Source organism: Antedon bifida, chromosome 8 (assembly GCF_963402885.1).
Source record: "Antedon bifida chromosome 8, ecAntBifi1.1, whole genome shotgun sequence".
NCBI classification, from domain to species: domain Eukaryota; kingdom Metazoa; phylum Echinodermata; class Crinoidea; order Comatulida; family Antedonidae; genus Antedon; species Antedon bifida.
Window position 1 is genome coordinate 17,576,557 of NC_136233.1, and position 25,707 is coordinate 17,602,263.

Below are 25,707 nucleotides of genomic sequence, written 5' to 3' on the forward strand. Positions count from 1 at the left end.
TTTCAAGCATTTATTTCTTACCATCCTGTCTTTATGATGCAAAGCATTTTTGTGAATTAAGACCTGAATAAATGTTATCAGTCTTTATTGTTCTCACTAACACTAATACAGTAGCTTTTTATTTCTAATAAATACATTAGTGTCAATAAATATATGAATTATGAATGGCAGGCTATTTTCAGTCCAACGTTTTGTGTGAAAATTCTTTAAAATGTTCTCATGCCAAAGATTGTTGTTTAATGAAAGAAGTGTCTTTGTGCTCTTGTTGCTATTGTAGATCGCTTAACAGAATGTTTTTGTTCTCACCTCGTAGTTACCAATACCCTTCTTTCTACATGACACACAGACTGTAAATACTGTATACTGTGCATTATGATTTAGGGATCATGTCAAAATTATTCTACTGCAGAATATTGTCAATTTGTTTAATGACTTTGATTTTAGTAATCCAATGTAGAAGTTTATTATTGATGAGTCAGTCACTGTATGATTAGTCAAAAAAAAAAAGCTAAATCTAGTGCATAAACAGATTAAAGAGCAAACCACAAAAAAAATGTTTGTTTTGAAGGAAACTGCTCTACAGTAGTTCCTCAAAGTATAATGAAGAGGAAATTTTTATTAAAAGAATTTTGATTGGTAACTAATAAATTTGATAATCTAAAAAAGTAAAATCTTTAAAATAAAATTTAATGACAAAAAAGAGTAAAATTAACAACTAAACAACCAAATAGCACAAAAAAAGGTGACGGCGGGAAATACAATTAGTAACAAAGGCTGATAGGCTCCTCTTCTCGTTAATTATTAAACAATTTAGCTTGGATTGATTCATATTTGTTAACAGACTGTTTACTCTTTTATCCAAAGCAATTTTATTGAATTAAGCTATCAAATTTAGATTTGCAATTAGATACTTTAAAATAAGTTATCAGTAACTGATATCATGATTTCTTAGATGTTCTCCTATGATACCTTTGTTGTGTTCATTAATGCGTTGATAAATATAAGATATTTTTGTGTACGTCATACACAGGAGAATCCCAGGTGTAGTTCCACCTCCCAATTCAGACAAATTTCAAAAGGATGGGATTATACACGAGGAACTACGAACCACTTAAATTTGTGTAGTCGTTTTTTAATGCCGATTGTTAAATGAAGGTAAAATGGCTGACATGGTTGACTATTAAACCGTAACAGATTTAATGATTGTAGTAACAATAGAGTTGGCAATGCATGAATAACTTAGCATTCTTTGCTTTGTTGAAACTACGTAAATATCACACTGTGTGTATGATGCTCAAAGTTCACTGGGAAATGAAAATACCAAAAATAACAATTTTTGGAACATTCTAGTAAAATGATTTTCACGTATACAACTTTTTAACAAGTAATGATCCCTGTATAATATTACATTATAACATATTAATTATATTTTATTTAATAATAATAGAGTTCTTTCAATTCTTTTATTTTTTCAATGTAGTCATTGCAATAAACAGTGTGTAATATATTATGCAAATAAAGAAACTTGATAAATAATTGGTTGAAGATGTATTGTCCCCCAAAAACATGAAAAACTTTGACAGACTTTGAATATGTTATTTTGTAGTTTTAATAAAGTTAATCACTTCCATAGAAAAATAAAGAAAAAATAATTTTTTCACTTGTAAAATGACAAAATAAATGGTTAAATTCAACCAAAAATCCATTGGCTGGCAGCCAATTTGACTATATTTTGCTTTAAATTACATTTTTTTCAGGTAAATACATTTTTTTTCAATCCAATTTTTGATCAAAGTGGAAGTTACATTAAAATTGAATATTCAACAAAAATGTTTTAAAGGATTATTTTTTCAGGGGGACAATACATCTTTAAACAAAAGTTTAAATAAAATATAGTTACTGCAGTAGAATAATTTGAACATTACTGCCAAAGTCTTTTTTTTTATTAATCATTTTAGAACACATTTTAAAAATGACTGCTACACTGGATGTAAAACCTAACCAGTGATTTTTAAATCAGGGTTTATAGAATAAAGACATGTAGAAAATCATGATTGTTAGAACCCCAGCCTCCACTGCATTACAAAAATAGTAGGCGTACATGTATTTTTAATTCATTTTGTTTTCTTTTGTAGAAAACTGGAAGTGACGTGCCATAACGATTCCCTCTTCTTTGCTCTAGATACACTTGATAAAATATTTAATGCATTAGTAAAAAAGATGGTAAGATTCATATAAAAATCATTGCTATTTCCACTTGTACAAATACCACATAATTATGAGAATTATACTCATTTTCACGTCAGATGGAGAAGTTATTGGGCGGATTTTTATCTAGCTTTACAGAATTATCTCTTTTTTGGGCACCCCTTTCCTGTAAACTTAATGAGGGGAAACTGCACATTGAGAAAGGTTACATTACAGAATGTATCTTATATGAAAAGAAATCTAACAAAAAGAACTGGTGTTTTACTGTAAAAACTTAACTGACTTTACTTAGGCAAAAAGATTGATTGGTTTTCACTAGAGACGCTACACAAGGAAGTAACGAAGCATAAATAAATTAACCAATCAAAGTCAATGGATTATTCAAATTGCCGCTTGTCGTTGGTCAACTCGCTTGTGTTGCATCTATGTACTTGCACTGCATTTCTAATGGCAACCAAGCTCTGTCTACAATATCAAACTGAATGTGATGTGCCCATATGGACACGATGATGTCATATCACTATCGTGTTTAAGCACATGACATTTTTTTGTCGTCAAACTAATATGATAGTGAAGACAGAGCTTAACTTATTTACTTATTTAAATTATTTCCTGTATTTGAATGTTTCTCTTTAATATTTAATGTTTTTTCCTTCTTTTCATAGGAAATTCCAATTTTCTTCTATTCATGTATGACAGTAGTTGAAGACATTGATTCCGTAAGTAAATGTTAAGAATGCCTCTGAGGTGTGCCATTACAGCCCACTTAAATTTGGTAATCTTCTACACACTAATAAGATACAAACAGCATACCTACAGCACACCTGAATGTGCTTAGGAGTGCGATAGTGTAGCTGCTAAATTGTTCCTAAAATTCAATAGGATAGTGGGAGGGGCATGCATAGGATTCTCTAGGTCTAAATGACAATGATTAAAACATAATATAATGTATAATAGCTAAAATTTGTGTAAAGTTTATCGAAAATCAGTATTTGAATAGAAGAGAGGTTGCAGTGGATGTGTTCCCCCTCCCCATGGGTCTGTTTCCCTTTATTCTGGATTCATATCTGTATTTTGACCCAATGGTGACTAATATTTGTATCTCGTGACAACTCCACTAGAGACTTGTTGTTTTATCAGACTTTATTTATGCAGAACATCCTGTGTGTTGTTTGTTTACTGATCGTTGCCTATTATTAAGATAATGTGTATAAATTTGCTATGGGCGATCCTAGCTCTGCTTGAAAATGACTACTGATAATACATGTTTTTAAAGCATGTAAGGTAAATAAGCTATGTATGTAAGCTATGAAATGCATACCATGTAAACTTGATTTTACTGCAGACAAGGGCATCGATTTTACTGCAATAAAACCATGTCTACTATGAACCCAAAAACCTTGCTAAACTATTGCATAGACAGAGCATAAAGAGACAACATTTTTAAGATCTGACTAAAAATTATCATTTTATCATAAATTTTCTACTGCAGTAACTGCATTTCCTTACTGTTTCATGTAGAATTTTATGAAGCAGTCACTGTGATAAACAGTGTATGATTATCCCCCAAAACCTTGCTAATAATGTTAATGATTAAACAACATGTAGTTTAATACTGCAGTAAGTTTTGACATGTCTCTTATCAGCTGTAATTCCTACATTTTAGTATGCACAGAAATCAGACGATTGTACAAAGATAGGCAAAGCAGAATCAACGTTTTGGTATGTAGAAAAAAAAAGCAGATAAGCAGAACAATAAAAATCAAAACGAAAGTTAAAAATCAATACAATATAATGGTATTCCACAAAACACCATTCTATATTTAATGGTACTGTAGGCTCAATAAAGATATTGAAGGTCTGGTATGTGTTGTTCAAACAAATGCGAAAGCTTTATCCAAAATGACATGCCATGCAAGTTCGAATAAATAAAGTTACCTTCACTGTTTGAACAAATTCTAAAAGACTGATTATCCTAAAAAACTTTTTCTTTTTCCCAACACTGCAAGAGCTGATCTATCAAGAATACCAAATTTGTTGACCGAAGCCAAATTTAAAATGAATTCCTAATGGTGTTATTATGTTTTCTCTTGGATTATATATATTTGAATCTAGCATTCACTTTTAAAAAATATTTTTCTTTTATAGTGATTTTTTAAACGATCACGGTGCAACTTTTGAAAAGAAGATGGCAGTGCTGTATGGAGCAAAAGCATGTAAGATGTAATGTCAAATACATCTGGAGTGTAGAAGGATGTTTTACCCAAATTTGATGTACATTTTCCCTAATACGCAGAATTGATTCCTTATTTAGTAAAAAAAAAATTATTCCAAGTACACTTGACTTTATCCAAGCCTGGATGAATGTAACATGATATGAATGTAAATATTTTCTACGCTAAAGTATTACAAGATAGTTTGCCTATACCATACTCAACTTGATTCTTAACACAACATATGAATTGCTACCCATATACACCAATTAAAACAACTCTTATAATGATTAGAACACCATGACCATAACATCTATGAACGCCCACTGGCTATAAACCCAGGTGCCCCATAGCTTAAGGGACCCAGAGCATAATTAGCCCCATTGCAACTATCCAGCGTTGGAGGGCCTCTTAGGAGTACTAAACCAGGGGCCTTCTGTGTTACGCCACTGGTTGGTAGTCTAAACCTACCTTTATAACTGTAGAGGTAGGGATCTTATGAAATAGACTATAGTAATACATAAAGCTCTGTCTAAACTATCAAATTAGTTTTACGAAAAATGTGTCGAAGTGATATGATGTTCATATATGGGCACATCACATAAAGTTTGATAGTGTAGACAGTTATTTAATACTCCAATTGCTAACAATCATTATTGTTTTATCACATTTGTGTTATGTTTGTATTATGGTGTCTTTGTCATTCATTGTTCATTGCAGATGTAGATTATGTGGTTTATGTGTTGGAGTTGGGTAAATCTAGAATCAAAGATATGGAAAATTCTCCAGAGACCGAGAAGAAGGTATACCAAAACATTATTAGATAAATAACCGCTTGAGTCTACTGTATCAAAAAAGCCCAGACAATTATTGGTACACACCATTTTATACGCATGATTTAAGAAAGCTTCTAACCTAGGCCTAGACACAAAAAAAATAGCCGAGACCAAAACAAAAATATCCGCTTAACAGATGAACATGTTTCCTAAAAATTGCTAATATCTGTTGAATATTTTAAAATGTTTTTTTTTTATTAGAAAAGCGCGTACAGAAGGAAAGGTAACGACAAATTTAAGGAGGGTTTAATTGAAAGAGCAACTGCATTATATTCTAAAGCAATTGACTTAGAGTAAGTATTTTTTAATTACTGAACTCCCTGACGCAAAGCTACTCCACAGTAGTTTAAAAACAATTACAAAGTATTTTTTAGTCATTTATTCAAAAATTCAATTTTGTGCTTGATCGAAATGGATAAATAAGAACACATTTTTTCCTGATAAAAGTTAATTTCAAGAAAAAATAGCCATTATTTGGAACAGTTGGTTTTTGGTTAAATTTAACTTTTTAGTAAGCGAAATATTTTATTGTTTTGCCAAAAGGGAATAAGTTTATATATATATTAAAAACTACATTTTGCAATACTTTACTGTCCTCTCTAAACTTTCATAGATTAATAAATAAGTTTGCATAATGGGTATTTAAAGTTTAACCTTATTCATATTTAGTTTTCATATTTTAGAGGACAAACCACTTGGGTAGCTTATTGGTTAGGATACTTGACTGTTTCCCGATAACTCCCAGTCTACTCAGCTGTAAATGAGTACCTGGTTGGGAGGATATGGCTGCATGGAAAGGAACTGGTCACCCTAACACGCAATGGCTACAATGAGCTCCAGCTCATTCCAAGAGTGAATATAGGATTCGCCTTCACCTGTGTAATAATGATAATTTTCTTTGTAGTCCTTATGACCACTACCTGTATGGTAATCGAGCACAGACCTACTTAAAGAGAAACCAGTTCAGAGAGGCTTTATGGGACAGTCGTAGAGCGTTAATTCTTAAACCAACTTGGGCGAAGGCTTACTATAGATATGCACAAGCATTATATGAACTAAATTTTCTTGAACGTGCCAAAAGAGAAAACATTGTGGGATTGCAATTTGTTGATGAAGGCAATGAAAAGAGAGATTTGACTCTTCAAAAGATCAAGTTTGATGAACATAGTAGTAAGTATTCTATTAACTAATTGTTTGCCCTGACGTAATTTTGTACTTTATATTAAGCAGGGTCGTAACCACCAGTTTGTTTGGTAAGGTTTCAACCTGACCACCTTTGACAACCCATTGGCTTGAACAGAGATTCTTTTTTGTGAAAACCACACCACTTTATTACTTGTGGGTACAAACCCATGACCTCTAGATCACTAAAGCTGGCTTTCATACCTCTAGTCCTCCGCAAGTAAACAGTGGGTACTAAATCCAATTATCCACTGCAGGAGCACCAGTGCCCATTTTAAAATGAATATCTGGTACAAATGCATGTTTATTCCTACCTCCTTATTCCTAGTTAGTTATCGTATCGTAGTTCGTACATACATGTAGCAGATTATGGAGTTACTAAACTATGCTTTTCTTAACTAGAAAAACTAGAAAAATCTTTAGAGAATGACGATGATGTCCCAGACTTAGTAGAGCAATGTGGCTCAAGTGGTTCCTCTGATGAAGACAACTCTGAATCCAGTCCTATGCCGGAACTAGTATCTGATGGATTGGAATCTTTTTCTGATGATGCCTCTGATTCAGAATTTTTTGAAGTTAGTGATTTTGTTGAATTATATCAACATGGCCCACTAAATAAATATTGTTCAATTGTAAAGTTAGAATATCCAAGATAGAAATACTACACAAATGAGTTGATAGACATTTTCACAAGCTTTAATGGTAAAAAAACAATTGTTAATTTTTAGTAGGGACTTTTTGATTCAACCTAGTTTGTCCAAAGTCATTGATTCCAAAACTTGATTTTGATTTCCTTCATGAATCTTAGGTCTTCAATAGGAGATTGTATTTTGAACCATACAACTTAATTATTTTAATAATATTTGTTTACAGCCAACTATAGCTCGTCTAACTGCAATAAGGAAAAAAAGATCAATTCGAGAAAAGAAAGAGAAAGAAGAGAGACTTCGGAAAGAAGAAAATAAAAAGAAATCTAGAACAAATTGTACACCAGCATCATCAAAATCAAAGAAACCAGTAAATGTGAAATTTATTATTTATTATTATATATTTGTTTGATTACATTTAAACTGGGTAGTGATAGTGTTAGGGACAGTGATAGTGACTGGTATAAATAGTGTGACAAAAAAATGTGATATGCCCATATATGGACATGATGATGTCATATCAGTACCATATTTGGGCATATCACACTTTTGTCAAACTAGTTTGATAGTGTAGACAGGGCTTTAGTGACATTTGTGCTAGTGATAGGATAGTGAATATAAGTGATGGTTGTATATTATAATATTGACTGTTTCAGTACTTACTTGGTACTTACTTAGTGGTTGTCATCTTGAATACTCCACAAGGAAGTCTGACAAAGAAGCCTTGGGGAGTGGCTTATTAATTGGACACTATTTCTTTAAATGTATCACTATTAGTGGCTTCAATAGCTTGTGTGCCCAGTTTATGCCACTTCCTGACAGTTTTTGGCAGGAATGAATTAAAATAAATATTGTGGAAGTGATGGATGTTATATGCAAATGCACCATACTTGATTTTGTAAAAAAAAAAATTCCAAAATACTACAAATTTTATTCAGTGATTTAAAGTAGGATAATTAACTACTCGATTGTTGACTCATTTAGGTACTTACTGCAGAATCCTAAATTACTATTCCCTTGTATTTTTTTGTTAGTGTCAGGATATAAAAATAGAAGTAAAACTACAACGGCGAACAAAGCCAGCTGCTGTATCAATTCATCAATCTCCTATACCAAAATCAGAAAAAAGTGAAATGGACCAAGAATTTGAACATGGGTATAAGAGTTATACAGAGAAGAAGTATCGCAACGCTCTGAGCCATTATCAGAAAGCAGTTAAAATTTTGCACGATGCTCCTGAAAAGGTAAGATTGTCTACTCCACAGACCATACAGTACAACAATGTTTATAGATGAATAATTGTGCTAACGAAGTCAGGCTTGACACCATGTGTTTCCAGAGAAGAAGTAAGGTCGAAAATGTCTTGATGTTTGTTTGCTGTAGTCTTCTGTAGTAATGCTAGGCAAGGAAAGCTGAGTCGAATATAAAGTTGCATAATGTGAAAAAAGGCTGTTCCATATGGGAGCTTCAAAGTGCTGGAGAACGGAGCGGTGTAAATGGTTCCTCTGCTTTTTTTAATTTTTTGGTTAGCTTAGGATATTTTATGAATCATTTTTTAGTGTAAAGCGCTTAGATTAGTAGGTACTATATATAAGATATTTTTTATTAAAACAGTTTTAGGTAAAGTTCATTATGATGTACACCAATAATAAACAAGACAGTTTCGTCTAGCTAACCAGCTTGACTTTGTCAGTTCCTCTAGTCAGTTGATACCGAAAAGCCATGCAGTGGCTGCAGAGGAGTCAAAACTTCAACTTAACAACAGATCAACTTTTATACGCTGTACTAAATTGAAAATTTAATTCAATTCGAAATTCTTTAATCATCCCACACAGGGCAATTCAAATAAAAAGGTCTGGATTAAAATAATCTTACAAAATATACAAAATATCACAATACACAGTACAATATAACAAGAGTCAAAGTTCAAGAAAAAAATACTGTCAGATCTGTGTGATGTGTGTATGCCATAACTATCCTGAATTTGTATTTGTTTTTCCAGTTTGGTGGAATGGGTGAAGTCAGATATGTGGAAATTACATATTGTCATGCTCATATATGTCTTAGTACTGATATCCCAGATGTAAGTGTGTTGTATATGTCAATAAAAGGACGTAAAGCTCTATCTATACTATCAAACTAGTTTGACAAAAAAAGTGTGATGTGCTCAAATATGGTAGTGATATGCTTAATTAATATGGTAGTGATATGACATTATCATGTCCATACAGTATATGGGCACATCACATTTTTTTTGTCACATAATGTTTGATAGACAGGGCTTTAGTTGTTAATGCTCACTGGTTCACAAATGAAAATTGTGTTATCAGTAAAGTACTAAACTTCATCTATGATTACCCATGCATATTATTACTAATGGTACTCAGTTTAACCAGTTTAACTCTATCTCTACCCATCTATTATGATCAGCCCACAGAAAGACTTTTTAATTTGTTATAAACGTGAATTGTATGCCACAAACCATAGCAACAAGCCTCTCCTCAACCATAACTGGTGATATTGTAGAACAATTCTCGGATAAGGACTAAAAACTTGTGTGCATTATAAAGAACCTGGTGCACTTTCGGTATACTGGTTCATCTCAGCCTTTGTTGTGCACTTGCAGATGAATGAGTGCCATTTAGTGGCACCACTCGACACAAATGGACCCTTAGGAAAAATGAAAGTTGTGTACCATATAATTCATTGAGACTGTTACGTATAAGGCACAATATCAACACGAATCCATTATTCATGTATCTATTATCCAATTAGTACAAGCAGGGAAGAGTTAAATTACAATTTAAAATTGTAATTTAACTCTTCCCTGGTATATGTCTCATCCATAGGGCCAGGCACTCATCAAAAACTCATTTAAAATGTTTACTTTTTTACAGGAAATTATGAAATCTCAACAGCTTTTTAGAAAGATTTTAAAAGAACATGAACATATTTTGTTTCCATTGGTTTATTATGGATTTGGTTGCTTTTATCAAAGGATTAACAGGTTGGTAACAGTACACACTTTTTTGAGATTATTATTATTAGTAATAGTATTACATATACATACATCTTTAATGGGGAGGGGTTTTTTTGGTGTTATTCTTTAGGAAAATTAAAAACTAAATATTTTTGTGTGTGTTTTTGTAGGTTTTCTGTAGCAGTAGAATATTTAATAAAAGGGGAAAATCATGTAAAATTAGGTGAAGGAGAATCTCATCCAATATTTTGGCCAGGCACTACGGAACTAGTAAGAGAAAGTCTTCCTGGAGTTAAGTTGGTATGTACATTGTGCTAGTAGTCAGGGTGGATCCATTGGGTAGCGCTAGGGGTACACTCTCCCCCCTCCCCCCCTTTTGACAGCTAAAATAAAATTATCAAATACTTTTTTATATCAATTGTTGATATACTAGTAATATTAATACATAATAATTTATATAATTAAATATTTTATTTATTATTATAATTATATAATAAATATTCTTAAAATCCTTATCCCCTTCACTAGAATTAAAAATATTATTATTTTATATTATCACTCAAACTAATATCAATTTTTTTTACTATAACTTACAGAAATCTTTTGAAGACCTTATCCATGAGTGCAAGAACCCGCCCAAACCAGTAGCTGTCTGCAGCTTTGATCAGTGTATTTTTATCAAGCAAGAGATATACTTGACTGATATAGATTTTAAGGGTTACGTTCACACTGTCTGTACGGAGGATTGCAGACTGGACTATCACATAGTATGCTGGAAACATTTTAAAGTAGAGAATTATAATTATTCCCATGAAAAGGTTAGTATTTTATATAACTTTTTATTGTCATCACTTCGAGTCAAGTGTAAAAAAATAGCTTATATAAATGTGATTGGTCAAAATGGCATCATCATGTGCTGCTGTGTGGATTTAAAACATTACAACACTGGCCTGCAGACTATGTAATTGCCTTTTCTATTCTATCATGGCTTCAGGGAAATATAATCCCTTGAGAAAATATAATTCCCTTGAAGAATATCAAATTTTATATTGCATCTTTAAGCAGGCAGTAGCTGTATTATTAAATGAGGATGTTTTTTATAGGATATTTTACATAAAAACTGCACTACTCCTGACTGTCTGGGTACGGTCTGTACAATTTCAACGTATGGAAGCGATGGCTTAGTGAGATCAGAGGTGAGATACAATTTTAAGTATAAAATAGAACAATATTAAGCACTTCCTGTGAAATAAATGAGGGACAATAATATGTATGTTTTAACATTATGTAACTATTTTGTTATACTGTATACTGTACATCTAAAAAAATATTTATTTTAGTTAGTTATTCCATTCTTACTGTAGTTAGTTTTTCTTGCTCTAATCTGTACATATGTATATTCAAGTATAACTTGTGACAGAACATTTAAAAAATATTTATCTTTTTTAGGCCAAAGCTGAACCGTCTAGTAAGGCTAAGCATCCTCCGAAGGTTTCCCAGCCACAACAGCCAACTACTTCGTAAGTACAACCAACAATATAGTTTAGTGGTACAGGGTGAAATGATTTAAATATAAAAAATAATTGTTTGTTATTTAATTTTTTTTCTTCATTATTTGATAGAAAATCTAAGAAAAAGCGACTGAAAAAGAAGCAAAAGAAAATATCTGAAGATGAACCAGAACTTAAAATTACCGAAGCCACCAGTGAAACAAAAGGTTAGACATATATCTGACAGTAGAACCTCCTGCTTTGGGACACCCCTATTCAAAAGACATCCCTAATAAGGGGAGACATTTTTTTGTTGGTCCTCTTATAGGGGTGCCTCTGTATTAAAATGTGCTAATGATAATATTTATCAGATAGTCATATGAAAATACAATAACGAGTCTTAACATTACAGAAAATAACTTTATCTCTAAGGTGCAGTACAATATATGAATACACTACAAACAACTCATTTTAAAAACCATGTTTTATTTGGTGTGCTACCATCTAAAAAAACATTTTTTGCAACAAATGAACTAGCCAATCTATTGATATAATTTTAGAACCGCAAACTAAGTCAAAGGATATGAAACCTAAAAAAGAAACAACGACAACTCCTGAACTAGATGCAGCAACAGTGACCGAGGAAAAGCCGAAAGAAGAAGCCACAGAGAAGAAGGAAGAGGAAATACCCAAGGAGCAAGTCAACTATGAGTATGTATTAAAGAAGGATGATATCGAAGATCTGTTTCCTACTCACTCAAAAGCGACAAAGAAGAAGAAACAAAAGTCAAAGGTTTGCAAATGTCTTATTCATTGTAGATGAATGTAAAGCTCTGTCTATCTTTATGTTACAAAAAAATGTGATGTGCCAATATATGGACACGATGTTATATTACTACTATGTAGGTACATCACACTTTTCTGACAGTGTAAACAGAGCTTTACAGGGGAAACTTTATTGGTGCAAAAGTTCCCCTTGTTTGGAGGGTTATTAAAAAAGTAAAGAAAAAAATAGCACCATAGAACCTCTTCTTTAGGATACTCTTATTCAGGGGAAGTCCTTGAAACAAACAAGGAAAAATTTGTGTTTTAACACTACTGCCAACCCCTATTAAGAGGACACCACGACTAAGAAGATACTTTGTTGGGTCCTGGGGGTGTCCCTTCAATAGGGGTTCTACTATCTACATTGTACTGTGTTGGACATTTGATTGATTATGACACTGCATTTTAAAATAAATATTAAGACATTCTTTCATAAAATATTTAATAAATAAAAAACATTAATCATCAGATACAAATTACAAAAATGATTAAAAAAAGTTTAAAGTTTAATTTTAAATTTGTTATCAAATGATAACCAACATTTTAACTGCAATTTGATAATAAGTAAAAAAAATTGTTTTTATCAATTACTGAAATTTATTAATTTAATATTAACATCTAAGCAATAGAAAAAAATTAAATAAGCTTTGTATAAACATTTTAAATAAAAAATAATCAAACAAAAAATGATACTCAATTAAATTTTTTTGTGAAAATGTTTATTATTGAAAACAATTATTAATTCAGATACAAAGTAATATTTGTTTTAGAGAATATAATTTTTGTAATCATAGATCAAATCTACTACAGTATTATAATACAAATGTTTTAAAGAAAACCTGAAAATAAAAAATTACAGGTGTACAGCCAAATTTCTTTTGTTATGTAAATGCATGTGACTGGTTTAAAAGGCTAGTGTGGTGTGGTGCTTGTTATTGTTTAGCAGACAGTGAGGTGTACAGACAGGCAGTAAGAGGTGTGCAGACAGGCAGTGAGGTGTGCAGACTAGGCCATGTTTTATGAGCAGGCTGAGCCAGTGCTTGGGCACCTGTTGAAGGCTGCTTTTTTTGCAGGCCATAGTGTTAGTTTGTTTGAGCTACACATTTTGTGTTTTACCATTTGTTTTGATTACCAGAGATTGATGATTACATAAATATTTGGAACAAAATAATAATTAAAAGATTTAGTAACAATTTTAAATTTGTGTTATAGATTAAATCTATAGTATATTATTATTATTAAAATGTTTATAATTAATTATATTATTTTATTACAAAACATTAGAAGAAAAAAAGGACAGGGAAACATTTTTTAGGCCTAATAAATAATGATTTCAATATGTATTTTTCACTAAATACTGAACTTTTGTTTAAAAACAGAAAGCCATTTCTGATTTTCAAATTAAATTTACTGGTGATGAGGATCGACGATTCTGGGGCCATGAAGATGCAGATGAAAATGGTTTTATCGAATACACGTAAGTGAATCTCTTTCTTTTTTTTTATTCTTTTCTAAAATTTAAATTTAATAGTTAGGTTTGTGGTACACCATGTTTCAGAACAACTTTATTAGTGTCAAAGTCAATGTCACCTTTATTCATCTGTTTGGGAAATAACATTGAGATCATAGTTCAAATTACAAATATATAATAAAAGGCAATTCACATTGTTTATTCACAGTGTAAGTCTTTCAACAATATTAAAGCCTATTCTATTGCATATTGAAATTGAAAGGGTGGATGAACCAGGCATTCAGCGGCACTTAGTACAGTATAAAGTATAACTTTGGTTTTTTTTTTCCAGAGTTTGCTACTCGTCTAGTGATAGTCTCCACCCCAACAAAAGATACCACTGCCACTTAAATAGTTTGAAAATGTACTTTTAATTTAATTTTTTTCCAATATAGGAAATACATGACGCCCTTACCGAACACAAGCGATGAATCTCCGATTTCCATTCCTGGCGTTTCCCCTCAGGCTCTAGAAACCTTCACAGAAACTATGGACGAAATGATTTTTATGATGTATTCGTAAGTAGTAAAGCTCTGTCTACACTATCAAACATTATGTGACAACAAATTTGATGTGCTCATATGGACACGATGAATACATATCACTACATCATACTTTTTTGATTAGTTTGATAGTGCAGATAGAGCTTTACATTCAGTTGTTGAAATATGAAATGGCCTACCTGAAGACATTATTTCAGGTCTGTTTGTCTTACAAAACCGCTTTTTAAATTGATAAAGTTCAAATGTATAATAATATAATAATAATAATAATATTCTATCCATTACTTAATGTATCTAAGGATTTAAAGCTCTATCTACACTATCAAACTTTATGTGATGTTTTCAAATATGGTAGTGATAAAGACATCATCGTGTCAAAATTATGTTACTGCAAAAACGTGCAGTTTGTTTATTTCAACATAAACATTGAAATGGTCTGAATGATTCCCCAAAAATGATTAGACAGTTACTGCAGTAGAATAATGTTGACAAGATCCCTAAAAGAAATTTGGCTCTGGCTATAATCTTTAAATACAATAGCGTTTTTAACAAAAATTAATGTCTTTCTTGTTTTCTTCTGTTGTAGTTATTTTCATGCAGTTTTGGAAAAAGAAGGACCTCTTCCTATAAATAGTAGTAAACTACTAGATGATTTCAACTCGTTTCCTGAGCAAGCTCACGTAATTGTAGATGGAGCTGGTGGCCTTCATCAATTCCTCCTAAAATCATTGAAATTTGCGATGTTTGAGGACCACATCTGTCTGTTAAAGCACGCTGTCAGATGCAAAGAGATCCTCGCAAGAAAACATGGCCAACCAATCGATCCAGATATGGAAGCTGCCAGTATTCACAAGTCTCCAGAGCATCCACCAAAAGAGTTCCAACCATTGTTAAGTCTTGAAATGGAGAGTTTGAAAAAGAAAGTGGTGAACAAAAGTTACAATACTGTAGATGGTGTGGATGAAATTACGATTGATGAACTGGATGATGATGATGACGATGATGATGGTGACAAATTATCAGAACAGTCTGATAGATATTCGACAGCTAGTGAGACAGACCACAACGGTGCTGTAGATCAGGATGATGGAGGATCGCTATCAACAGAAACCTCAACAGAAGAAAATAGTTTAAAGAACAGCGATGGAAGTCAAGAGAGTAAAGCAGAAGACGGCAACAGTAAGAAAATCATAGAGAAATTTCCAGGAGATGAGGAATATATTGATGATGACATTCTAGGACAAGAGTTGGAACTGGAGAGATATATTATGGAAGAATCTAGTGTTGGTTCCTCTCAGGATGACGATGCAAAAGAACAAAAATCCTCAAGTTCAAATGTTAGTGATAGTAATGGTCCAACACCAATACCAACTTCCAGTGTCAATGATTCTGGTATAGCATCTGCATCTCCTGGTGGTTTGACCAAGGGATCAGTAGATGCATCTGGCAAACTAACTAACGATCCAAATTCAGTTCTACCACCAGAGATCGTCAAAGGCTTCTGTCTAAACACTCCAACTCCATTTTCTTATGAAAAAGAACAAAATAATAAATCTGATAACCCTTGTGTTTCTGATGAAAAGGAGTCGTTGCCAGCAAAAGAGGAACATTCAACACAAGAGAAAACTTTGGATCAAAATGTACCAGAAGAGAAAGATCCAGCAAACGAAGAACTTTTAAATGACGCTACTGCGTTATTCAACTCTTTAAATGAGGATTTTGACTGGTTTAAAATTGATCTTCCAAATGCTGACAACAACTCAGAGTTAATGAATGGTATCGTAAAAATACCGCATGGTTTGTGGTGGAAGATGATCGAGTGTATTATTAAATTTAAAAATCATTGTATGGATATTGAGAAAAAGAAGTGGCATAGGAAAAGTAAGTTTGTACAATGCACACCAAAGACGAAGAATGTGTGTCTGATTACAACACCGTACGAGCCGTTCAAACAGGAACTTCTAGAAAGTAAGACCAAGAATAATCAATTGCAGGTAATTTTAATATGATTACAGTTTTGTATTTGAGATTGTTTACTTTCTTGGCACGGTAGAATCCCTGTTAAGGGGATACCTCCAGAGTTAGGTAGCGGTGTTAAAACAAATATTGCACATTTTCATTTCACAAGATAGTGTCCCCTTGATGTGGGTGTTCTGCTGTATCCTCAAATACGTGCTTAAACTTTAAGGCTAAAAAATAATTGTTACTTTCAAAGCCAAACTACTGAATTGAGCAAGAAAACGTATATGTATATTATTTATTATATGACTATTTTTTATTTTTTAGGAAAGTTTAAAAGACTCCCTGACAAAATATACCCACCTAAAGCAGAGTAGTGTTTCAGAAAGTTCTCGGTTAAAAGAAGAAAATAAAAAAATTCAATTACTAAATGAGGTAAAGATGAGTTGTATTTTAGAAAATAATTATAGACATGGTTTTAAAAAAATGAGGTAACTTCCTGATTGACTGTAAAAACCAAAATGGTAATGTATATGATCAACAGTTTTCCTGTGCTCAACAGAACATTTATTCATTGAAGCATGGATTAAGGAAGCCTTTTCAATGATTATTATTTCAGGATGCAAGAGATCTGTGTGTTGATTTGCCATCAAATGTTGCTCATTCATCTTTTACAACAATATTCATTTGTTCTCATTTTCTATTTTAGGAATTGTCTAAAAATCTTAAAGAGAAGGCGGACCTTATTGATCAACACCAAAAGAAGCTGTTAAGTGAGCAGGCATTTTACGAAAGAGAAGGAAAAGCAAAAGCTGACAAGTTAAAAAATCTTGATGATGACTTAATTAAGTATGTATTAAATTGCTTTGTTATCTTAGTTTAAATATGTTTAATTGGAGAACACCATAAACTGTATATCAGTATATAAGAAAAAATGACTAAATGGTGTTAGTTATGTTTGTGAAATGTGTGTGTGTATTTGTCTGTTAGTAGGAATAAACCACAGATAGATGTGTGGCCACGGATCAGGATCCCAATTCTGGACCACATTTTATTAATTTTAGGCAATACGGCAAAACTACAATATGGATCTTTATCACGATTCTTTCTCTCTCTTTTTACTCCTAGCAGAGGTTGCTACTCTCCGATTGCTCTTATTGCTATACTGTGTTTCTCCTAATCATTAATGAAATAATATCTTTATACTTTTAGAATGACAACTGAAATGTCCAAATTATCACATAAGATGACAATTCTACACCAAGAAAGGTGAGTGTAAAATTTATATGTTTATTCTTTAATTATTATTGTCGTTATCTTGACAATTTATTAGAACTTTTGTGCAAGCTGCAAATTTGCTTATCGGTATTAATTCATGTTGGTCTTTGTTCCCAGGGATAAATATTTTGCAGAGCAGAACCAAATGAAAGAAGCTATTGAGGCAAACAATAGGACTACTAAAGGGTTGAAGACCCGAGCAGAACAGGCTGAGGTGAGAATATGAAAATCAGCTCATTAGTAAAACCTCTACTTTCCATGTTACACAAGTTTTCTGTCGTTTAACATTTTGAGTTGAATTTAATGATATATTTCCTGATTAAGCCATTTTAATCATTTTTTGGGTGAAAATGAACAACTTTAATAAGGCTACAAAATGGCCTGTTCAAAGTTTGATTTTATTTATAATTTTTTGGAAACAATACATTTTTTGTCTACACTACCTAACTTTATGTGAAAAAAAAGTGATGTTCCCATATATGGACACGATGATGTCATATCACTACCATATTTGGGCACATCACACTTCATTGATATTGTAGACAGAGAAACAAACTCTGACTTTTTTTGTTGTAGATTAATTATCTAAAGATAATGTGTAATAGCCAATGCAAGATACTCGTAGATGTTATTAAAGAGGCAGAGAGAAATCGGGATAAATTAAAAAGTTCTGATGAAGGGTTAGTATGTATGTTTTTTGTTAACAATGAATATCAATACAAATAAGAGGTAGACCAAAATAGGAAACCTCAAACAAGTTGGTCAGTAAATGTATTTTATTTTTTCTATAGTTATATAGCAATAATTAACCATTTGCCCTACTCTGACCTAATTTTGTACCTTAAACTGTACATTGAGAAAAAGTAATTCTCGAGTGGGACTCACCGATGACCTCAAGATCACTACCTGATGCAAAGCTACTCCACATAGTTAAATATCATCCAATAAATAACCAATCAATCCTTTTTTTTTATAGTTTATTAATAGAATTAAAATATATACACACATGGTAGGAAAAGATACCCTTTTAGGTATTGTTAAAAATTATTATATAAATGCTTATTTATAGTGACAACCAATTTGAATCTGCCATACAAACTTGGCAGGCTACAGTTACAGTTAACGCAAAGAAAGTCCGACAACTAAAGGTATGAGATTATTTTTTTCTTCTTTGTACTATACCACTATAAAACTACCATAAAATATTGTTCGCCATCGTTAAATTATTATTGCCCTTTTCCTTAATAGAGGTTAAATAGGGTTTGCCATAGAGTTAAAACATATATTGCCCTGCTCCCTGTATAGGGTTGTCCCAAAGGACTGTAATGATATTAATGTATCATGTCTATTTTATATATATTTTCTAGAATAACTATGATGTCTTGATAGAGAAGATTTATTCAGGTACTTCTTTAGAGCATCTGCCTCCAGTTGGTGATGTTTCACCTTATTGGCCACCTCCTAATCAGGTAAGATTCTTTTTATTATTTTATTCTACCCTAATAATAAACCCAAAATTATTCTACTGCAGTTGATGCAGTAAAATGGTTTGTTACTGCCTATGACACATGATTTGAGACAGTCACTGCAATATCTTTTACGATTAAGCAAGCATAAACAAGGTTAAAGACTAAATGTAGTTACCTAACATTATTTTTATCATATTTTGTTTAGATATTCTTTACTAATCTTTCCCTATCTTATTTACTACTAGGTCAAACCTGTTACAAAGCCAGTGTCAACTGCAGCTAGCCATACATCTGCACCACAAGTGCACACTACAGCCTCATCAACGCCGATGCCGCCCAACCCAACAGACCCTAGGCTAAGTGGGCGAGAACGCAGAGAAACAGCTCAAATGCCTTCCAACTTTCATCATCAGGCAAACATGAACTTTGCACACAACCCACAATGGCAACAGCAGCAGCAATACATGTCACAGAATAACATGCCTCCGAGTTCATTCAACCAGCAGACTAGACAGATGGGTCTACATGCGTATACCAATGGATCAAGCAGGTCAGGAGGAGCCTCTTCTGCAATGGCTAATTTTGTAGCACAAGTTGGCCCTCAAGTTGGTTCTCATGTGGCACCTCAAGTTGGTTCTCATGTGGCACCTCAAGTTGGTTCTCATGTGGCACCTCAAGTTGGTTCTCATGTGGCACCTCAAGTTGGTTCTCATGTGCCACCACAAGTTACCTTAAAAGATGTTCCTCAGTTACCCTCTAAAGGGGATACTGAGTTAGCACCTCATAGCGCTTCTCAGTTACCCACTCAAGGTGTACCAAAGATACCGCCTCAAAGTGTTTCTCAGTTACCCCAAGTGGTTCCTCAAGTACCATCTAATATCGTGCCACAAGTAAGCGTAGCTGGTTCCAATGAATCAGCTTCGGCTAGCAACTCGACTCAACCGATTGCAGCAAGTGCTTCGATACCAATATCTGTGCATGAAAAATCCCAGGCTAGTTCTCTGAAACAAACTAAGAGCTTAGGTAAGCCATCATTCTATTAGTATATTTACCAAATTTTCCAATTGAAATTGAAGATAACTGAGCAGTAGCAAAATTGTTTCAATTAAAGTTTAAAAAAATCATAATCAAATGTACACACATGCCTAGACCACTCATGGACAAACATTGTTGTTTAGTTGTAAATTTTCCAATAGCACATTTCTATTTTAAGATTTAGTAGTAGTTTTTTGATCAGTGTTATATATTACAGAAAATCGGCAATATTTCTGTTTAAGTACAGCTGTTATCAAAAAAGTATTTATCTCTATAGGAGCAGTTGGAGGAACTGTTTCAGGAAGAGTGATTCCTGCACCGCCACCACATCTTAAGAACAGCTTTGAAAAGCTTATCTACCAGCTTGGCGTTATGCTTGATAACCAGTATACAAAGTAAGAAGACACTGGAAATTGTCTATTTGAAAATGGTGTACAGTAGTATAAACACTAGCATTACAATGTTGGTCTTCCAACCAAGTTTGATATTAAATCTTCCAAAATCACGTATACACCTGTGTGAGTCTATTTTCTCTCTGCGATATCACTTGATTCATTGACAAAAAATGTGGCAACTTCTAGGTTCAGGCAAAGACCAGAGCCACAGTATACATAGTTTCTAAGTTGTCCCAAATTGAAGGTCCTTATCTAATAACTTCATTAACATTCATAACATCATTAATTTGACTTGCAGAGGTCAGTTAGCCATGTTCCTGAAGGAAGTGCGTGCTGCCAATGGTAATTCACTATCTGGAATGCCTTCAAAGGAGATCATTGAGCGAGTTGTCAAAATGGTTCTCAAGAGAGAAGAACATTCTGTAAGTTTACCTACCCAACATTAATAAACAATTGCATGTTAATAAAATATTTTATATTTGATGATGTTCTATACTATTTTTATACAAATATTTTTATTCAAAGACAATGCTGTTCTATTTTACTCTCTTCCTCACCATAAATGTTGGAGAGCCACAAGACGGTGTTTGCTTACACTTTTGGTTAACCTGCCTGCATTTGTGGCATTTTTTATTGATACTGTTTTCATGTTATAGTTTTATAAATTTTATATGGCAAAATAAATGAAATGAAAAGTATATATTATAGTATGAATAGGATTGAAGTTTTATTAGTCCAATATGCATAATAGTAATATTTTTACTTGGTCAGAGTTTTGCTTTTTAATTTATCTTCGACTGGTGTGACCTTTGTTGTAATGTTTTTTTTAAATGTTATTTTTAGCTTAATCAGCCATCGAAGATATCTTATTCAAAGAAAATGCCACCACCTGGAATAAGTATGTCAACTGACACAGGTCTGAGCACCTGGAAGACGATGCCAATTAGAAATCCAAAACCTCTGTCATTGGAAGAAGATGATCCCTGTGTGATATGCCATGAGGAAATGCCGACGAAGCCTGTCAGCACGCTGGAATGCCAGCACACATTCCACACGGATGTAAGTTTGTTATTTTTGCATATTTTACTTGTATATCTATGTCCACACTGATTCTGGATACTAAATCATTGAAAGTAGGAGTAGTGTTTAAGAATAGCACCTTTCATGCATTACTCATCCCGTATAAAATATCAGTGTGTGAACAGCAGTGGAAAAGTAATGAGTTTTTTCCTGCAGTATTGTGTGGCTATTTCCTCAGAATTAACATGTGCAGCGTAGAATTTTACATCTTTTAGACCATACCATTATGAAAAAAGGCCATATACATACAGTCGCATGCTCAAGTTAGTGTTTACCGACCGACATAGTCAGCTGTAGAGTCGCGTTGCATGCGACTAAAAAAGGACTACATCTGAACATAACTAATAATGAATAAAATCAAATACACAATTTTGAATTGTCATATCCTTTTGCATTTTTTCCAGTGTATTCAGAGATGGATGAATGAACAAAAGACCTGCCCAACATGTCGTGAGTTTGTTCTTCTGCCTGATGACTACCCAACACTTTAATTGTATATTTTAACTAACTTTTAATAACTTTGTAGTTTTTAGCATTTTGTGAGACCTATCCTTATCTGGTAATTTTTGCCAGCTAAAGCTGTCCATGTTGAAGATTATTGTTTCTCTAATTGTTTGTGATAAGGACCATGGATATACACCCCAGCTTAGACAGCCTATTAGCTAATCCTAATTCAGGTGCCCCTCCCCTAATAAAGACTTGCTGTTCATATGATAAGAATCATGGCTATTTACCCCAGCTTGCTTGCTTCACAGCCCATTAATTAATGCTCCCCTTAATAAAGATGCTTTTATTAAAACAAATCAGTCAATCAATAAAACAGCTTTTTACTACAAACGTAGTAGGTGGATTGCAAAAACAAAGGTTGTAATGCCAGGATTAAGCCTAATTAAGACTATCAGGGATTTTAGATTCTTAGCCTGTCCTAGGCTTTGTTGCTGGTCTTAATCAAGAATTTATTATGGTCTTGGCTCTTAAGCCTAAGCCTAGTTCTTTATTATTGCATTTCATTCCAGATCTCTTCAGATAGTCATTAATTGGTAGGAGATCTTTATTATTAAATTAATGCTATTGAAGTTTACCTCTGTGCAAACAAATGCTCAGAAAAAAATCAGTGACTGTTTGGTTATATCATATATCCAGAACTGAAAGCAAATATAAATATTTAGTCATTAGTGAGCAAAACTAAGGGACCATTAATAATTAATCTACTGAAGTTATTGCAGTATAATATAAAACTAAACTATGAAGAACTGAGTAAATAATATAGTTTACTGCAGCAAAATGTAGTAGAATAATTGTTGATAGAAATGTTGATCTGATTGATTGAAAGTGACTGTCTGGTTAACCCATTGATGTAATAATGTAAGATGGAGATTTGTAGAAAGGAATTCTAACCATCGTAATTGGAGGAAAGTCTAAAAAAAAAAGGAAAGAAAAACATCTAAAAAGGTAATATTACAAGCTAGAAAAAATGGCTAAAATATTCAATATTTCATTCAGTACATAGTACAACATCAACTATCTTGGAACTCTATCTGTAAGCAAAATATGCTTGTTTTATTTGATATATATATATATACCTGTTTATTGCAAGGTGTTTCTGGAAGTTTGGACTTGTCCTAATTAAAGTTCCTTACACACATTTTGGAGATAATGTACAACATGGTTAGCCTAGAAGACAGTCTGCCTAAAGAGGATAGGAAAATTTGCTTTAATTTGTAATTAATCAGGTGGTAGTAATAATAATAGCATGATACTTATTTTATGTATGTACAATGCATGTAATGCTAAACAATTTAGCAATTAGTTTTTGTTGTCAAATTTAATGTGATAAATAAGTGAATATGTAAGTTTTGAAAGTAGCTCCAATCCAATTATTCATTATATATTTAGTGAAAACTAACAGCTAAAATGAATAAATATAAAACATAACTTGTGCTAAAGATTACTTTTCACAAGGACATAAGCGCACAAGTAATTGCTTGATGAAGCACTTGTGATAGGTCAACCCGCTTTATGTTGTGCCTACGTTGTCCTGGCAAAACTACTCACTAATCGTAGCTATTTCATTAACTATATACAGTATATTGCTGAAACATTTTGAGAATGTTTCCTAATTCTTTCTGCTATAGGTGTGATGTTCCTTTCCTCCTTTTTAGCTTTCAGTTCTGTGACATAAATTCTCTCTTTTTTACCATATTGATAGCCTGCCAATTTCAACACAAAATTTTTAATTATTTTCCCGGGTAAACATTTGATATATCCATGTGACAGTCGAAGAGCAGTCACTACAAGAAATTCATACTTTCGTCTTTTTCAAATAATGTATTATTGCACTCATATGACACCAACAAATATTCATCTAAAACGAGGGTGGGCTTTTCCAATGGCGGGATTGTGCTTTGGGTGTACTATTTCCCAGGGTGAACTTTTTCCCAGGGTAAAAGTTTGCCCATGATAAACTTTTGCCCAGACAAACTTTTGCCCAGGGTAAACTTTTTCCCAGGGTAAACTTTTGCCCACGGTAAACTTTTGCCCAGGGTAAACTTTTGCCCATGATAAACTTTTTCCAACGGTAAACTTTTGCCCAGGGTAAACTTTTGCCCATGATAAACTTTATCCCACGGTAAATTTTTGCCCATGATAAACTTTATCCCACGGTAAACTTTTTCCCAGGGTAAACTTTTTCCCAGGGTAAACTTTTGCCCAGGGTAAACTTTTGCACAGGGTAATCTTTTGCCTAGGGTGAATTTTTGCCCAGGGTGAATTTTTTTCCAGGGTGAATTTTTTCCCAGGGTAGACTTTAGCCCAGGATAGGCTTTTACACTTTTGTCCAGTGAGGTGGAACTACTTCTAAAAACTTAGCTCCTCCAGTTGTCTTCAGCGACCGAAAATTCGACTCCCTATTTCCTACTTCCTCCATGATTACATCCACAACATTTGATAATCTTTTAATGTTTTTGGTAGTTATAAGTATAAAAATCAATATTTTAGAAGTTTTTAAATAATGAAGCCTATACTAATTGTTTTTAAATAAGTAAAATTTTGAATTTGCTATTTGTTTATATTTGATAATTTAATATTAGTTATCGACTGGGTATTGTCTATTATCACTATCTCTGTGGATAAACAAAATGCTCTTGGTTAACCACATTTACAATGTCACAAAATTACCTTCACCTGCGGTATAGTAGATACAAACATTATCATTACAAATCATAAAAACCATCATTATTAAAGGTGTTTTTGTTTAAAAGTTTAACATTTTCGTGATTTTAATTGTTTTAATTGGTGAAATAAACGGGAACAAAATAATATTTGCTAAAGGTGTTTTTGTTTAAAAGTTTAACATTTTCGTGATTTTAATTGTTTTAGTTGGTGAAATAAACGGGAACAAAATAATATTTGCTAGGGACTTTTTTCTATTATTCATTATTTGATTCTGTGCATGTCATTTTTTCAAAAGCTTCGAAATAATGTATGGATTTGTTTTAATGGCTAAATATCAACAGTTTCAAAATATATACTAAGGTAACACGCGAAGGCCACATTATATGATTCTGCGGGGTTTTTTTTAGAAGTTAAAAATATCGAAAAATGGCCAAATGACTGTTTAAATTATGCATTGAGATAGCATACGCCATGCCATTTTGCAGTAACATGCGCAGACAATATTATGAGATTCTGCGCATTAAAATAAATAAATGAAAAGGTCGATATTTCAACAACAAAAAACCTGTACTGAAATAATCCAGGGCAATAAGATAACACAATATATGCGAGTATAGGGCAATATAATTTTTAAAAATGGCCAATTTTCGACCCTTTTATTTTTTGACATAACTAGTTACTATGGCCCTATAAGATAACATAATACATGCGCATAATATGGCAATAATATCGCATAATTATTGAATTTTAAAAAGGTCGAAACTTGTTATGCATTATTATTGCTATTTATGCACATATATTGCTTTATAATCATCTTATAGACGTATAGTAACTATTTATGTCAAAAAATAAAAAGGTCGAAATTTGGACATTTCCCGAAAAAATCCCTGTACTATAGTACAGGGATTTTATCCAAAAATGGC

The 25,707-nt window shown here is 32.7% G+C and overlaps 1 protein-coding gene across 1 annotated transcript in view; it reads left to right on the top strand.

Annotated features, from left to right (window-relative positions):
• LOC144850888 (uncharacterized) overlaps positions 1 to 24,928 on the top strand; it is a 29,319-nt gene extending 4,391 nt beyond the window's left edge. Inside the window, exons 4-36 of the mRNA XM_078708388.1 lie at positions 2,136 to 2,223; positions 2,874 to 2,927; positions 3,875 to 3,930; positions 4,357 to 4,424; positions 5,142 to 5,224; positions 5,459 to 5,550; positions 6,162 to 6,427; positions 6,842 to 7,014; positions 7,313 to 7,456; positions 8,121 to 8,330; positions 9,089 to 9,169; positions 9,984 to 10,093; positions 10,237 to 10,366; positions 10,663 to 10,884; positions 11,170 to 11,262; positions 11,516 to 11,586; positions 11,689 to 11,783; positions 12,117 to 12,349; positions 13,761 to 13,858; positions 14,287 to 14,409; positions 14,981 to 16,388; positions 16,681 to 16,788; positions 17,063 to 17,202; positions 17,566 to 17,622; positions 17,749 to 17,845; positions 18,208 to 18,311; positions 18,701 to 18,779; positions 18,999 to 19,100; positions 19,346 to 20,123; positions 20,413 to 20,530; positions 20,829 to 20,952; positions 21,374 to 21,589; positions 22,015 to 24,928. Of these exons, the coding sequence (XP_078564514.1) occupies positions 2,136 to 2,223; positions 2,874 to 2,927; positions 3,875 to 3,930; positions 4,357 to 4,424; positions 5,142 to 5,224; positions 5,459 to 5,550; positions 6,162 to 6,427; positions 6,842 to 7,014; positions 7,313 to 7,456; positions 8,121 to 8,330; positions 9,089 to 9,169; positions 9,984 to 10,093; positions 10,237 to 10,366; positions 10,663 to 10,884; positions 11,170 to 11,262; positions 11,516 to 11,586; positions 11,689 to 11,783; positions 12,117 to 12,349; positions 13,761 to 13,858; positions 14,287 to 14,409; positions 14,981 to 16,388; positions 16,681 to 16,788; positions 17,063 to 17,202; positions 17,566 to 17,622; positions 17,749 to 17,845; positions 18,208 to 18,311; positions 18,701 to 18,779; positions 18,999 to 19,100; positions 19,346 to 20,123; positions 20,413 to 20,530; positions 20,829 to 20,952; positions 21,374 to 21,589; positions 22,015 to 22,101 (5,908 nt within the window). The 3' untranslated portion in view covers positions 22,102 to 24,928. The remainder of the gene's footprint in view (positions 1 to 2,135; positions 2,224 to 2,873; positions 2,928 to 3,874; positions 3,931 to 4,356; positions 4,425 to 5,141; positions 5,225 to 5,458; positions 5,551 to 6,161; positions 6,428 to 6,841; positions 7,015 to 7,312; positions 7,457 to 8,120; positions 8,331 to 9,088; positions 9,170 to 9,983; positions 10,094 to 10,236; positions 10,367 to 10,662; positions 10,885 to 11,169; positions 11,263 to 11,515; positions 11,587 to 11,688; positions 11,784 to 12,116; positions 12,350 to 13,760; positions 13,859 to 14,286; positions 14,410 to 14,980; positions 16,389 to 16,680; positions 16,789 to 17,062; positions 17,203 to 17,565; positions 17,623 to 17,748; positions 17,846 to 18,207; positions 18,312 to 18,700; positions 18,780 to 18,998; positions 19,101 to 19,345; positions 20,124 to 20,412; positions 20,531 to 20,828; positions 20,953 to 21,373; positions 21,590 to 22,014) is intronic.
• Positions 24,929 to 25,707: the final 779 nt, after the last annotated feature.